We start from the raw sequence: 14,559 nt of genomic DNA, 5'->3' as shown, positions 1-14,559 counted from the left end.
TCATTCCTGGTTTTGAAAATGGTCTTTTGGCATACAGATTCTGTAAAACGAAGCCATTTAAAGTGTTTGTTGTGCTCAGTGCCTCTGTACTGGATCGCCTCAATGCTCTGCTGGAACCTGGTGGATCTCTCACCATTAATGAACGTGGGATAATAGATGGGAACACCCCGAAAATCACCCCGCATCCTAATTTCAGGTAGTATTAAATATTTGATAGCTGTTAATACGTTATACATGATTAAATTTGTGCTGTCTGCTGAGCAGGTTGTTCCTGACAATGGACCCTGTGCATGGAGAGCTCTCTAGAGCCATGAGGAACAGGGGAGTGGAGGTTTACATCCCTGGGGAAAATGACGGAATCTCCTGGGATGCTATGGATTTGAAAACATTGCTACACTCTGCAGGAGTGAAGGGAGACTGTGTTTGCAATTTGCTGATTAACATACATACAAGCATCAAAGGTGCCATCTGGGGTGAGCATCTGCAAAACAACATCCGTATGCAGTGACTCAGCAGAATTAGCACATTAAAATCACGCTTTTCTTAGATTCTCCTGCCTCGTCAATGGCTTCCATTCTTCATGCCGCCACCCTACTTTCCTGCCAGCTGCAGAGAGGTGTGGATTTACCAAGTGCATTGAAGCATGCCTGTGGAGAGGCTTACGCATTCAGTCAACGCACAACAGTCAACCTGAAGGTATAACCTATCATCACTGCACTACTTTCTCTTTAATCATTTAACATCAAGTGAACACAGCAGAAAAGACCCTTCATAAACTGCATTTAAACACTGACAAGAACATGCTGATGGTGGTGACCAATGACCTTATAACAACTTACGAGAGCTCATGGAGGCGTAATTTACAGTCCAAACCATTAATCCAATCATCTGTTTTTATACTAATTGTCTCAAAAGGCTCACAGGTGAGCTGCAGCCTATTCTAGCTAACTTTGAGTTAAAATTAAGTTAAAGTTAATGTACCAATGATTGTCACACACACACTAGGTGTGGTGAAATGTGTCCTCTGCATTTGACCCATCCCCTTGATCACCCCCTGGGAGGTGAGGGGAGCAGTGGGCAGCAGCGTAGCCGCGCCCGGGAAGAGTACACTTTGGACAGGTTGCCTGTCAATTGCAACATATATACAAAGAAGCATTCAAACAAGCAAAGTCCTAAATGAATTATTTTGAATTATATATAGTAAATGAATGATATTGGGATGTGGGAGAAAACTTGAGTATGCGGAGAAAGCCCACACAAGCACAGGGAGCACATGCATTACTCCGCACAGACAAGCCGAAGTGATATAACCACGGCACCACCATGTTACAATGTGCATGTAAACACAGCCGTGCAGTGTTGACATTTCAATCAGTCCAAAAGGCTAAGGCTACAACATAATTAACACTACTGTAGTCTTTAGACTTTGGGGACCCTGCAATAAAATGTCCTAAACTGGACCACTTAAACTATTATTTCAGAAAAAAACAAAAAAAAAACCTATTATTTCAGGAATTATCATCTAGTGCACATGTGCCAAACTCAAGGCCCGGGGGCCAGTTCTGGCCCGCCACATTTTTTTATTCGGCCCGCAAAAGCCTTGAAGTAAATCATCAATAAAGAACTTCATTTTTTCTTACTAAATGTATTCGCTCTTTAAATTTTGACTGAAAAATTGCATGCAATGCATACAATTGCATGTCTTTTAAACTTGAGAAAATCTGAACATGCAAAAAAATATTGTATAAACACGGGGGTGGCCAAAGCGTATTGTTGGATAAAACAATAATAGTAAAATTGTAACCAGAAGAAAAAAGCAAAAATATGTAATGTAATACGAAAAACTCTAAACATTGAATACAACTCAGTTGTGTCCAAACGTCTTCTACGAAGGGTTGCATACTGAAAAGTCAAAGTATATAGGGGCCATTTAGATTTATTTTGTAAAAAAAGGACATTAATTATACTTTAAAGATAAAATTTAGGGTCAGCTTTGTGTTTTAAGTGAAAGTAGATTATTAGTTAGTATCAAAATGTCTGCTTTTTGTCATGAAATTGTCTTTTTGCTCTTTTATTTATTTTTACTGTTTGTATTTACCTGTGTAATAATTAATAGTACACATTGTCACCTATAACACAAAGCTGACACTAAGCTTTGTCCTTAAATGTACGTATGTTTAGCATTTTTTACCAAATCAAAATATATCAACATATTTTCCTAACATTTTTGTATGCTTGTCCCCCTCACTTATGATTTCAAAAGCAAGTATGTTATTCATCAATTTGTATGTAAAACATGGAGATCCAAAGGAAATTGTGTAATAACATAATGAGGCGATTACATATTATAATTCATATATATTCACTGTAACATGCGGCCCTCTGAGAGCAGCCAGAACTGCAATTTGGCCCTCAATGAAAACCAGAATGACACACCTGATCTAGTATGTGCGCTTATTTCCAGTGAATGTTATTTTTCCAGCTAGCCATGGAGGTGATTGAGCAGAAGCTGACAGTCCTGGACAACGAGGACTGGGGAAGTGAGTTACTGTGTGCTGGCGTTTGGCCTGACAGCCTTCCATCCGCGTTGCTCTCCACAGAGGATTCGTGCTTCTCGACTGTCCTCCGTGATGGACAGGTGTTGTCTTTTTGCCTCAACGCCCTCAGTTTGCAGGGCAAACGGTGAGAACTCAATCAACATATCAATAGATTTCTTTGATATATTTGGCCACGTTTCAACAAAGTAGTAAGTTCAGCCAGCACAGTAAATCCTACACCCCAGTGGTGTTCAAAATGTGACCCATGAGCCATTTGTAGCCTGCAACTCATTTTTATGAGCCGGCATCATATTCTACAGACAAAATTAAACATTAGCTGCATTTGAATATTATACGGAAAACTAAAAATCTGTGGGAGGCCCAAACACCCCCTAATATAGCACATGCAATCCAAATTAGCTGACTTACTATGCATCTTACAACATATATTTTTGATGATTTTTTAAAATTCTGTGATTATTGATACTCGTGAAAATTTTGCCTATTTTCCAGTACAAGCCCTTGAAAAGGCTAACAACTACAGTAGGTACCACTGTATATTTTTGCCTCATTCTTGTGAGAATCTTGCGTGTGACTGAAGCATGAAGGCGTGGGACTATTCAGAACTAGCTGCAGTGTGCTCAAACAACCACCAAGTACCGTCTGTGAGCAGATAATACTGTATCATCTCTTTCTCTTTTGGACTTATCAGGTCGGAAGTGCATTTTTCACGCATTCTTCACTCACGCTTAAAATGAAGGATGAGGCAAAATTACAGTGGTACCTACTGTAGCCTGCTAGTCAGTCTAAAGTGCCGCAGAAGGGTGGCTGTCCTTTGACTTCAAAGTAAAAGGCTCTGCCTGCTAGTCTCCATCATCTTGACAATGACTAAGTAAATTGAATTTCATGTCAAACAAATGCTTGTCAAAGTCAAATGATTTAAATATAATGACTCCAGATTAGGGCTGGGCAATATGGACCAATGCCGATATACATCACGATATTATTTTACAGAAAGTGAATTTAGACAAAGTCAAACCCAAATATGCATGTCAAGCTAATAAACATTTGGTCCGTACCTAATCTATTGACTTCAAATTGATTTTTTTTGTGGCGTCTGCCATGTTGACTATGGCGACACACCCTTCAATTTTCTCTATGCGACCCTCAGCAGGTCAACATTCCTGTTAGACCCTAGTGTAGTTTGCTTGTTTTTCCAGCTTTGGGATGAGTTTGTTAGATGGTAAAAGCTCAATGGTGGAACATGATACTTGTACATTGCCACCTCACACAAGACTGCATGTATTATGTTAGATTGCTCTGACTGATAAAGGTTAGAAAAAAAAATCAATCACTCCATGAAATAATTAATCACTTCTTTGTGTTTGGACAGGAATCGCCCATTATGTCTGAGTGACCTGCAAAAGGTGTTGCAGAGCAGTGGTGTGCATGAAACTCTGGTGTTCCCAGAGGGAAGTATACATTCAGAGACTGACATTCTGCAGCTGATGGCCCCTGCAGTCAGACTTATCACAGAGAGAGCTTCTCATGGAGACTGGATCATGCGCTGTCGCTGGCTCTCACATTTGAGAAAGAGCTACAAATACGCCAATGGTTAGTTGCTTATTGCATGAGAGTAAAACAAAACTAATTGGAGACTTTCACCTTGGTTGTGCCAATATTCTTATGTTGTTGGCTGAACAATTTCAAATTTTAGGCAATAGCCACACAACTTTCTTGCAACTAATTAACTAACCTTGCTCAGTGGCCTTGTGTTTAGAGTGTTCGCCCTGAGATTGGTAGGTCCTAGGGATGATGCTTGATAAGTAATTATCGAGTTTGAGCCTGTTATCGAATCCTCTTATCGAACCGATTCCTTATCGATTCTCTTATCGAATCCAGATAGGTTTTTGTATATGGAAAAAAACCACAATATTTGGTTTAACAAAAGCTCACTTTTATTTTATAAGAAAAAAACAAAATAAAATAAATAAATACAAATTGACTGTTACCCTCCTAAAAAAAATAAAATAAATAAATATTGACTGTTGTTACGCAAAGTATATTAAGTGGGATTTTTCAGAAAAACAAATATATACAGTAACACAAAAACAACCTGTCTCTGTGATCACTATAGGTGTATAAATAATAATATAGTATTAAATAAAATCAGTCCCTTGGGCACAAAACTGAAAATAATACAGCTCTCCAAAATGTTGCTGCTATTGGAACATACTAACTACACACACAGGCAGACAGCTAACAAACAATCCAAGACGTCTTATAAAGTTCCAAAGCAGATTAATCCATTTAGGCTCTTTATTGTTGTTGATCTTGCTTTGTCTTTTCCTATCTTTACTTTTGTCTTGCACTGGACTGTTTTTTTTTTTTTTAAACTGAAATACACACAATGACAAATGTATAAGCTATGTGATTCAAGTAACATACTCAAATTTAATACACAATATGTAAATATTAGCTTCACACAAATATACAGTACTATCATCAAACAAATACTTCTGAGTGTTGAAACTATTTCGATGGTGGAAATATACGACTGGCAGCCATTTTAAGTCCTCAAATCATCCATTGAAACAGTGCACAAAAATCGTTTTTCAATAAACATCTTAGTTTTAAATTTAACCACTTTCAACCTTAATATTGAGTTACATAAACAAGTTAAACAGTTTACTTACAGACTTATCTTTTCCAAGGCTTATAGGAGCTAACACAACTTGTCTACTTCTCAATTGTCTCATGAACTGAACTGACTCGCCAACCCGGAAGTGGACAGACTAATGACGCGTAGTATTTTCATATTGCCACAAGGTGTCAGTAAGAGTCTACAATCAAATGGGCATAACATTGCCCATTTGGGATTCGTTCCCAGGGATTCGAATAAAGAACCAACTCTTTTTCTTTACTATAGTGGTCTCGATAACGGGTACCGGTTCTCAAAAAGGGATTCGAGTCCGAGGACTCGATTCTTTTCTTATCGAACAACCGGGAAAATCGGTTTTGAGCATCATCCCTAGTAGGTCCCATTACATCCCTGCTCGGCACTCAGCATCAAGGGTTAGAATTGGGGGGTTAAATCACCAAAATGATTCCCGAGCGTGGCCACCGCTGCTGCTCACTGCTCCCCTCACCTCCCAGGGGGTGAACATGGAGATGGGTCAAATGCAGAGGGTAATTTCACCACACCTAGTGTGTGTGACTATCAGTAGTACTTTAACTTTAACTTTAATTAATACTACTGATGGGTAAATGATGCCACTCAGTCATTGACCGTATTGAATCTGCGCTGTTTTTATAATGGCGCCATCTGCTGTAATTAAAAAGTTTAACCGCATGTACAAATGTACACATGGGTAACTGATCCTGTCGTAACAGGCTGCATAAGGAAACAAGTCAAAATGGAATATGCTAAAACAGCAAGTTGGTCCTTTCCATGGGAAATTTGAGTACATAAAGAACATGATGACACAGTCGACCGACAAATGTGCACTCTGCTAAAAGGAGTTTTACTCTCATATTGTCAGCAAAAGCACTTCAATCTTAAAATAGCACATTCATAACACAAAAAGAAAAACTGGTGCACATTCATGTGTAAAATGTTATGTAAATGTTTACATAAAGAGAGTAATGTTTTTGAACAAGATGTTCTTATACCTTTCTTTTTTTACTCTTTTTGCCCTTGTGCAATAAAACACCATTAATATTAGGACTGGATATTAACAAGGTCTTCGCGATACAATATGTGTCACGATATGATACAGTATTGTGATACGGCACTGTATAGATATATTTCACATGTGAAATGCAGTACACTAGAGAGAAATAATTCTTTTGACAAACTGTCCAAAAAAATATATGTTATTCAAATGATCTATTTCCATTTATTCTAATTGTACAGAGAGTGGATCAAGTTTCAGATCACTTAAATGTACCAAAAATGCTAGTATTATAATGAATTTTGATATATTTACATATTTTTTGATTATTTGATAGTGATAAATCCACAGCAACACTGTGATTAATTTGATTAAATTGGTAATGAATTGACAGTGCTATTATTTTTATTCAGAAAAACAGGTTTATGGAGCATCTCGAAGGCAATTCAGTCTCTTTAAAGCCGATGCGCATGTTTGTTTTTCCTGGTCACCAATGTCATGGCATATACTTCCATATTGACTGATATGCACATATCAGCAGTTACATTGACCAAAACACACACACATTTCTTCTAACCATGTCACTCAGAGACTGGCCGTTTGTTATAACCATGTTGACCACAGCCTGATCCAATATGCGTTTTCTGGATGCTAGGAGTCAGAAAAGAAAAATGTGTGTGTATAAATATTACATTCTCAATTGAATCATTGATAATAGGCTTGTTTTTGGGGGAAATAAAGCTCTATGCTGCAGAGCCTACATTTATCCTACAGGTAGAATTAATAGGTAGCAAATATATATTTATATATACAGTATATGTGTAATGTCAAATGCGCTACTCTGTTCAATGAGTCAAATAGTATACAGCAAAGAAGAACATACAAGATCAAAATGATACAGCAGCTGTATTGGTCACATAGTTTTATGACACACACACATCAACATGAGGTATCACTCCTTGTTTCATAATGCATAGATGCTTCTCTATTGTTTGACCCATCAATAATTACTACAAAATATGTAAATATTTAAGTTTATTTTTAGCACAAATGGCTCTGCCGTCTTATGGGTCGACTCCACAGAAATGTGACATTTTATTACTTTACATGAACAATCACTGTAAAAAAAAAATTCAAATGAAAGGACTTACTGAACGAGAATGTTTTGCAGATGCAGCTTTGGTTCAAGTGGAGGCAGGAAGCACAGCGCTAAAGGCTGTATTTACCTGTAAGCTTGCTGCTAAGGGAAAATCCCTTTCTGGGCATCTCCAACCCCACAGCAATGGTAAATGTATTTTTTTTTCCATTTTCTTGTTTTTATGTGAAATTGTTTCTTGTGTAGGACTTTTTCTATTTGTATTTTATTGTCATTCCTTCACAGCATTTTTAAACAGGTTGCCTTGTGAATGAATGTTAATGCAGGAGAATGTAATTTGGGGTGTCCCGTCCCAACTTTTTTCACTTCTGATACGATACCGATAGTAGAGCCTGAAGTATTGGCTGATACCGACGTTGATCTCATACGATATCAGCATTAATCATACATACTTGGAATATTTTGTAGTGTAAATTGTGAAGTTACTCCAAGAACAATGGTATGTATGAAAAACATTAACCTATTTATTATTAACTGTCATGAATGGAATTTTACTGTCTTTAAGTTGAAGTGGACCGTTAATTTTTTGGCGACACCGAGCTCATTAAGTTAAGTTGAAGGATGCGGACACGTTTGTGACTTTTTATCTATAAATAATATGCAACTATAATCATTTGATACTTGTTTATATTGATTCATTGTCCAATTAAAGAAACGTATTACATACTGTATGTGTGCTTAGCTGTTGTGTAGTTGCGAGCTCCGAAGTCTACCAGTCTAGAGCCTACCATGTTATCCTTTTCTAAATTATTTCATTACCTGTTAATTGGCTGTCCAGCTTTGCACCAGTAAATTCACTGCAACACTGAGATTTTATATGAAAGCCCATATAATCCCATACTTGTTTTTTGCTCATATCGGCCTGATATCAGATTGGGGCACCTTTCAATGCAGGGGTGTCAAACTCATTTTAGCACAGGGGCAGCATGGAGGAAAATCTATTTCCATGTGGGCCAAAAATGGTAAAATCGTGGCATAATAACTTAAAAATACAACTAAGACAACTTCAGATTGTTTTCTTTGTTTTACTTAGGCCCAAAATAGAACAAGCACATTCTGAAAATGTACATATTACAAATAATCCTCTTGACAAAATACTTCAAGTTAGTTGAAAATTCCGAAGAAAAAATTGATGCAGTTTCAACAACACCATTAAGAACATGTTGTGTCCAACCTGTCATGTGGTGTGGACCAGGGTTCTGTTCTGTTCTGGGGCCTGTTTTATTTTTGTTGTATCTGATGCCGCTTGGGAGGTTGATCAGTAGTTTTAAAAATGTTTCTTATCATTTCTATGCAGATGATATTCAACTGTTATGCTCCTTCAATGATTCAGAGTTTCACTTTTTATCTGAGTTCTTGGAGTGCGTATCCTGTATTTAAAAACTGGTTGTCCTCAAATTTTCTCCAGATAAATTCTAACAAAACAGAAACTCTGATTATTGCTCCCGATGAAAAGATCCCCCTGATCAAGAACTCCCTTTGTGCTCTGGGTGCATCTGTTAAAAGCAGCCTCAGAAACCTTGGGGTTGTGTTTGATCAGTCAATGTCAAGTCAACTGACCAAAAACTGTTTTTATCACCTCTGAAATATTTCTAAAGTGAGAAATTTTTTGTCATAATTGGATCTTGAAATGATCATTCCTGTGTTAATTTTGTCTCGTATTGACTATTGCAATTCTCTTTTCAACAAGTCAACGCTAAAGAGACTTCAGACTGTACAGAATTCAGCTGCCAGACTTTTGACCGGTGCACCCAGAACAGCCCATATCACCCCCATTTTATCCAGTCTTCATTGGCTTCCAGTCAAATTCCGCATCGAGTTTAAGATTTTAGTCCTGACATTCCGTGCATTGCACGGTGGGGCCCCTCAGTACATCACTGATTTGTTATGCCCCTACTCTTCAGGGCGCAGCCTCCGGTCTTCAGGCCAGAGTCTTCTAAAGATCCCAAAAACTTGTTTTAAAACCCATGGAGACCTGGCATGCCAGGCTATGGCTCCCAGACTCTGGAACATCCAGTCTCTCTGTGATTTTGACTGTGTTGACACTTTTAAGAAACATTTGAAAACTTCTCTTTTTAGTAAAGCTTTTAGTTAATACACCTTTTAACTATCAATTTGAATCCACTTTGTATCCTTTTTATGATGTTGCCCCTCTTGTTTTATTTGAATTGTTGTTTTACTTCACTTATGTTTTGTACAGCGCTTTGTGATTTTATCTGTGAAAAGCGCTTTATAAATAAAATGTACTTACTTACTTACACAATAACTTAGACTTAATCTCAGTGTATCTACAAAGCACTTAAAGTTTAAGTCACAGCACATCTACGATTGAACAAAACACAAAATAAAGCATAAATAAAATCGCTTCTATGTATCAACTACCTCATTTGTCATTCCACAGTTCACTTTCTTTAAATTTGCACAGAAGACAATAATTTGCACAGAACAATATCAATGTGCAGTGTCTCATGCAGCATTTTAAGTGGGGTTACCAATTGTGTGTTTTACTCCTGTTTGTTTTATGTTGGATAGAGGGAGAGAAGTCGCAGCCCCACATTACCGTGTACCTCGTTTGGTATACGTGTATACACTATTTGCTTGCCTAACAGAATTGCTATTGAGACATCCAGTGGACACATTTAGAACAACAGTTTCTTTAATTTAAAAATACAGCTCAGTTTTACACTTAGCAAACTCTTCTTGCGGGCTGCATTGAACCTGTTCAGGCCGGCCAGCCGCATGTTTCACATCTCTGTCCTAATGTATTGCGAGTAAAAGAAAACTGATCACTTGGAAGTAGAGTAATGTCAATGTATTTAACTGTTAATAAGATTTCTATCACTAACTTCTCTTGTTTTTGTGTGTTATCAGATGAGTACAGGGTTTTGGTGGACATGCGCTGGAACAAGCAGTACATGGATATTTTAGCCAACAAGCGTGACTTTGAGGACAAGGAAAGCTACAAGGAGTATCTCCAGGAACTGAATGCTGTTGCCAACAGGTGGGAGATCAACACTGCACTTGATGTTTATTACGAAAATTCATTTTAGTTGATCAAATGCAGAATTAAACTGCTGCTTTTGTTGCAACATACTTAAGAAATGCAGAAACATTGGTATGCCCAGAAATGTAATGTACTTTTCAAATATTTAAAAAAAATAATGATTGTTTTGCTTACTTTAGCGTTTTCTTTTATATCCCACCTTAAATACTTTTTAACCTGCTTTGATTGGCTTCCTTTTTTCAGTACCACTGGAGTGTAATCTTTTTGACATACCATATTAACATATTGAATGTGCAATTACCCAAAAACTACAAATCAGTTCATGCGGGAAAAGCATGGAATTAATAAAATAAAAAAACTGCAGAAATTACCAACGCAATAGATCGTGAACAGTGTACAGCTGCAGTATTTATGGATCTAACAAAAGCATTTAATAAAATAAAACATACTCTTCTAATTCACAAATTAGAATGATACGGCATTATCGGTGTGGTTCTGAACTGGATGAAAAGCTACTTCACGAATGGAAAGCAAAATGTGATATCATCCAAAACTAATGTAAAGTATCAAACAACAGAAGAATAAGTGATTATTACATTTTAACGGGGCAGCACGGTGGCAGAGGGGTTAGTGCGTCTGCCTCACAATACGAAGGTCCTGAGTAGTCGTGTTCAATCCCGGCCTCGGGATCTTTCTGTGTGGAGTTTGCATGTTCTCCCCGTGACTGCGTGGGTTCCCTCCGGGTACTCCGGCTTCCTCCCACCTCCAAAGACATGCACCTGGGGATAGGTTGATTGGCAACACTAAATTGGCCCTAGTGTGCGAAAGTTAGTGTGAATGTTGTCTGTCTATCTGTGTTGGCCCTGCGATGAGGTGGCGACTTGTCCCGGGTGTACCCTGCCTTCCGCCCGATTGTAGCTGAGATAGGCTCCAGCGCCCCCCGCGACCCCGAAGGGAATAAGCGGTAGAAAATGGATGGATGGATACATTTGAACAGAAGTGTAGAAAGAACATGTTGAAACAGAAAATAACCAGATATTAACAGTTAATGAACAAGTAGATTAATAATTACCGTAATTTCCGGACTATAAGCCGCTACTTTTTCCCCTCGTTCTGGTCCCTGCGGCTTATACAAGGGTGCGGCTTATTTACGGCCTGTTCTTCTCCGACACCGACGAAGAGGATTTCGGTGGTTTTAGTACGCAGGAGGAAGACGATGACACAATGATTAAAGACTGACTTTTCATATACCGGTAGGCTGGTTATTTTGATAACGTACAGGCGAGCACTTTGTATTACTTTAATAATAATAATACCTGGGATTTATATAGCGCTTTTTCTAAGTACCCAAAGTCGCTTTTACATGTTTAAAAACCCGTCATTCATTCACACATGGTGGTGGTAAGCTACTTTCGTAGCCACAGTTGCCCTTGTATTATTTGTACTCTGCACGAATGCTGTTCGCCATGTCAAAGATGTGAAAGTTTGATTGAATGATTGAAAGATTTATTGTTAATAAATGGGACGCTTTGCGTTCCCAAACAGTCATCTCTGTCCCGACAATCCCCTCCGTGGTAGCAGGAACCCCTATATACTACGGTAATTACACATCAAAACCCTGCGGCTTATAGTCGGGTGTGGCTTATATGTGGATCAATCTGTATTTTCCCCTAAATTTAGCTGGTGCGGCTTATAGTCAGGTGCGGCTTATAGTCCAGAAATTACGGTAATTTTCTACCAGTTGTCCTTAATAATTTTGACAATATAATAGATTGGAAAATGACACAATATGTGACTCCATATGTCAGCAGCTAAATTAGGAATCTTTGTTCGTTTACTTATTACTAAAAGACAAGTTGTCTTGTACGTTCAATATTTTATTAAGGACAAACTTGCAATAACAAACATGTTATGAACCGTAAGATTTGTTTGTTAAAATAAAGCTAATAATGACATTTTTTGTGGTCCCCTTTATTTACAAATGTACCGAAATACATTTTGTCACTAGTACCAAAATGTTGGTATCGGGACAACACTTATATGTATATATTTATGTATATAAATATGGTTACTTTGCATGCAGTCGACTTTCTGCCCCCGGCCAAGTTGTTTAGCTCAACGCGGCCCTCCAGTCAAAAGGTTTGGACACCCCTGCTTTAAACCTTGATTCTTACTGATCATACATCTGAATTACACCATTTAAAGACTCATAATGAGTTGAAATAAAGCATCATGCTGCACCACCTTCTACTGTGTGTATGAATATGAAGCGTTTTCAATGACATGTCCAAGTAAAATAATTGATTCATGTAGATCGGTGAACAACGTGATTTGTGTACACAAATACATGTAGATGAATTATTACTTTTGGTTTTGGGTCATGTTTACGTTTATAGGTGTAACGAGCATTTGGTGTGTTTTTGCAGGATTACTCTGATGCTGGACAGAGAAGAGAGGGTTGTTATTTGTGACTTCACTGTGAGCATGTCTGCTCACACCTGTGCCCTGAAAATTTCCACAGCCTTTCTCAATGGTATGAACAGTAACTTGAGTAGAATAATGTATATAAATATAAAATGTGTATATGTGTACATATGTATATGTGTGTGTGTGTGTATATATATGTATTAGGGATTTAACGGTATCAAAATTTCACAGTGCGATATTAACATGGTATTAAGACCGCAGTACGATATTATTGTGGTATATGTAAAAAATAAAATAAAACATGCCATTGTTTGTAAAATGAAGTGGCAGGAATGTTTAGGATAAACACACATACAGTAATTGAACACAAATATAATACTCAAATGTTATAAACATATTTATTACTACAGACATGTATTTTGGAGTGCAAATAATTGCACAGGAACATCTACTGTTTCAAATGGTTTAAATATATAACTTACAGCTTATGTTTTTAAAGTGACAATGTAAACATCCAGTGTAAAACAACAATGTTCATTTTAGTGTCTTTCAACTTTTTTACTTTATGAGAAGCAGTGTCCTCTACAGTGGACATATTTTATTTCAGTTTGGAAAATGCTGTTTCTCAGAAAAGTTAACAATATAACTTTTAATAATGTAAATACATCACAAACTGATATTTAGCTTTGCTGGCTTCAAATACCTATTTTCTGGGTGATTGTTTGTGAGGTGGCATCTTGTCTAAGATGTACCCTGCCTTCCGCCTGAGTGCAAATGGATAGGGTCTGCCCTCCAACGATATCGAAAGAGACACTTTTTTTTTTAATCCTTTCCCTTTTTTGCGCTGCGTCGTGACCAGCTGGCTGTCGCCTTGGAAACGCTCAAGACAAAAGTGCTTTGCAGAACTCAGACTTTTTTACCTCTGCCAAAGAGGTTATTGTTTCGCCTAGGCGTGTTTGTGTGTTTGTTAGCAACATAACTCAAACAGTTGTGGGCGGATTTTAATGACATTTTCAGGAAATGTCCATAAAAAACAATTCCTCTTATCTACGACGACATTTCACTTTCTGCTTACGGTGTTCCACGGCGGTCCCGAGCTGCGCGGAAAGAGGATTCTGGGTAAGGTAGTTTAATTTCAGACCTGGCAAACACTAAAGTGCCAGGAAAAAACTACATTCACCAAATTTTTGGTTTGATATTGTCACACTTTGGATACATTGTGAAGACTTTAAAACCGCAATAACGCGGTATCTACAATACCGTTAAATCCCTACCATATATATATATATATATATATATATATATATATATATATATATATATATATATATATATATATTTATATATTTATGTCTTGACTTGTAGAAGTTTGGCAGTAATGTAATGTTAGCTTGTTTTTCTCCTTGTCATTACAGAGACTGTGGATATTGGTCACTTGCCTCATCCAGTGTTGATTCACCTACGCGCATTCTTTGACCTGTTTGATTCTTTCACGCTGCATGCTATTCAGAGCGGCCAGGCTTACATCTCAGACCACGTTATGTTTGAGGTTACCTACTGTTTCTACAAATAGTACAGGGTGTGCCTAAAGTCTGGCAGATATGCATATATTGTACAATTATAATACAAATATTACAAAATATATTTCTTCTTAATTACATTTATTGAGGTTCTACATTTGTTTATGTTTTTTTACTATTTTATTTAAATAACATTTTCCAAACTATTGTTAATAATTTAATACAATTGATTATTTATTCA

At 37.4% G+C, this 14,559-nt stretch overlaps 1 protein-coding gene across 2 annotated transcripts in view; it reads left to right on the top strand.

The window, feature by feature from the left end:
* Positions 1-14,559, top strand: part of mdn1 (midasin AAA ATPase 1) — a 194,309-nt gene that overhangs the window by 95,408 nt on the left and 84,342 nt on the right. For both annotated transcript variants that reach the window (XM_062044455.1, XM_062044454.1), the window contains exons 45-53: positions 80-196; positions 265-473; positions 548-696; positions 2,483-2,682; positions 3,931-4,151; positions 7,383-7,496; positions 10,239-10,368; positions 12,798-12,904; positions 14,214-14,347. In XM_062044455.1, the coding sequence (XP_061900439.1) occupies positions 80-196; positions 265-473; positions 548-696; positions 2,483-2,682; positions 3,931-4,151; positions 7,383-7,496; positions 10,239-10,368; positions 12,798-12,904; positions 14,214-14,347 (1,381 nt within the window). The remainder of the gene's footprint in view (positions 1-79; positions 197-264; positions 474-547; positions 697-2,482; positions 2,683-3,930; positions 4,152-7,382; positions 7,497-10,238; positions 10,369-12,797; positions 12,905-14,213; positions 14,348-14,559) is intronic.

This window comes from Entelurus aequoreus, linkage group LG04 (assembly GCF_033978785.1).
Source record: "Entelurus aequoreus isolate RoL-2023_Sb linkage group LG04, RoL_Eaeq_v1.1, whole genome shotgun sequence".
Taxonomy (NCBI): Eukaryota; Metazoa; Chordata; class Actinopteri; order Syngnathiformes; family Syngnathidae; genus Entelurus; species Entelurus aequoreus.
This window is presented reverse-complemented; position numbering and strand designations above follow the sequence as displayed.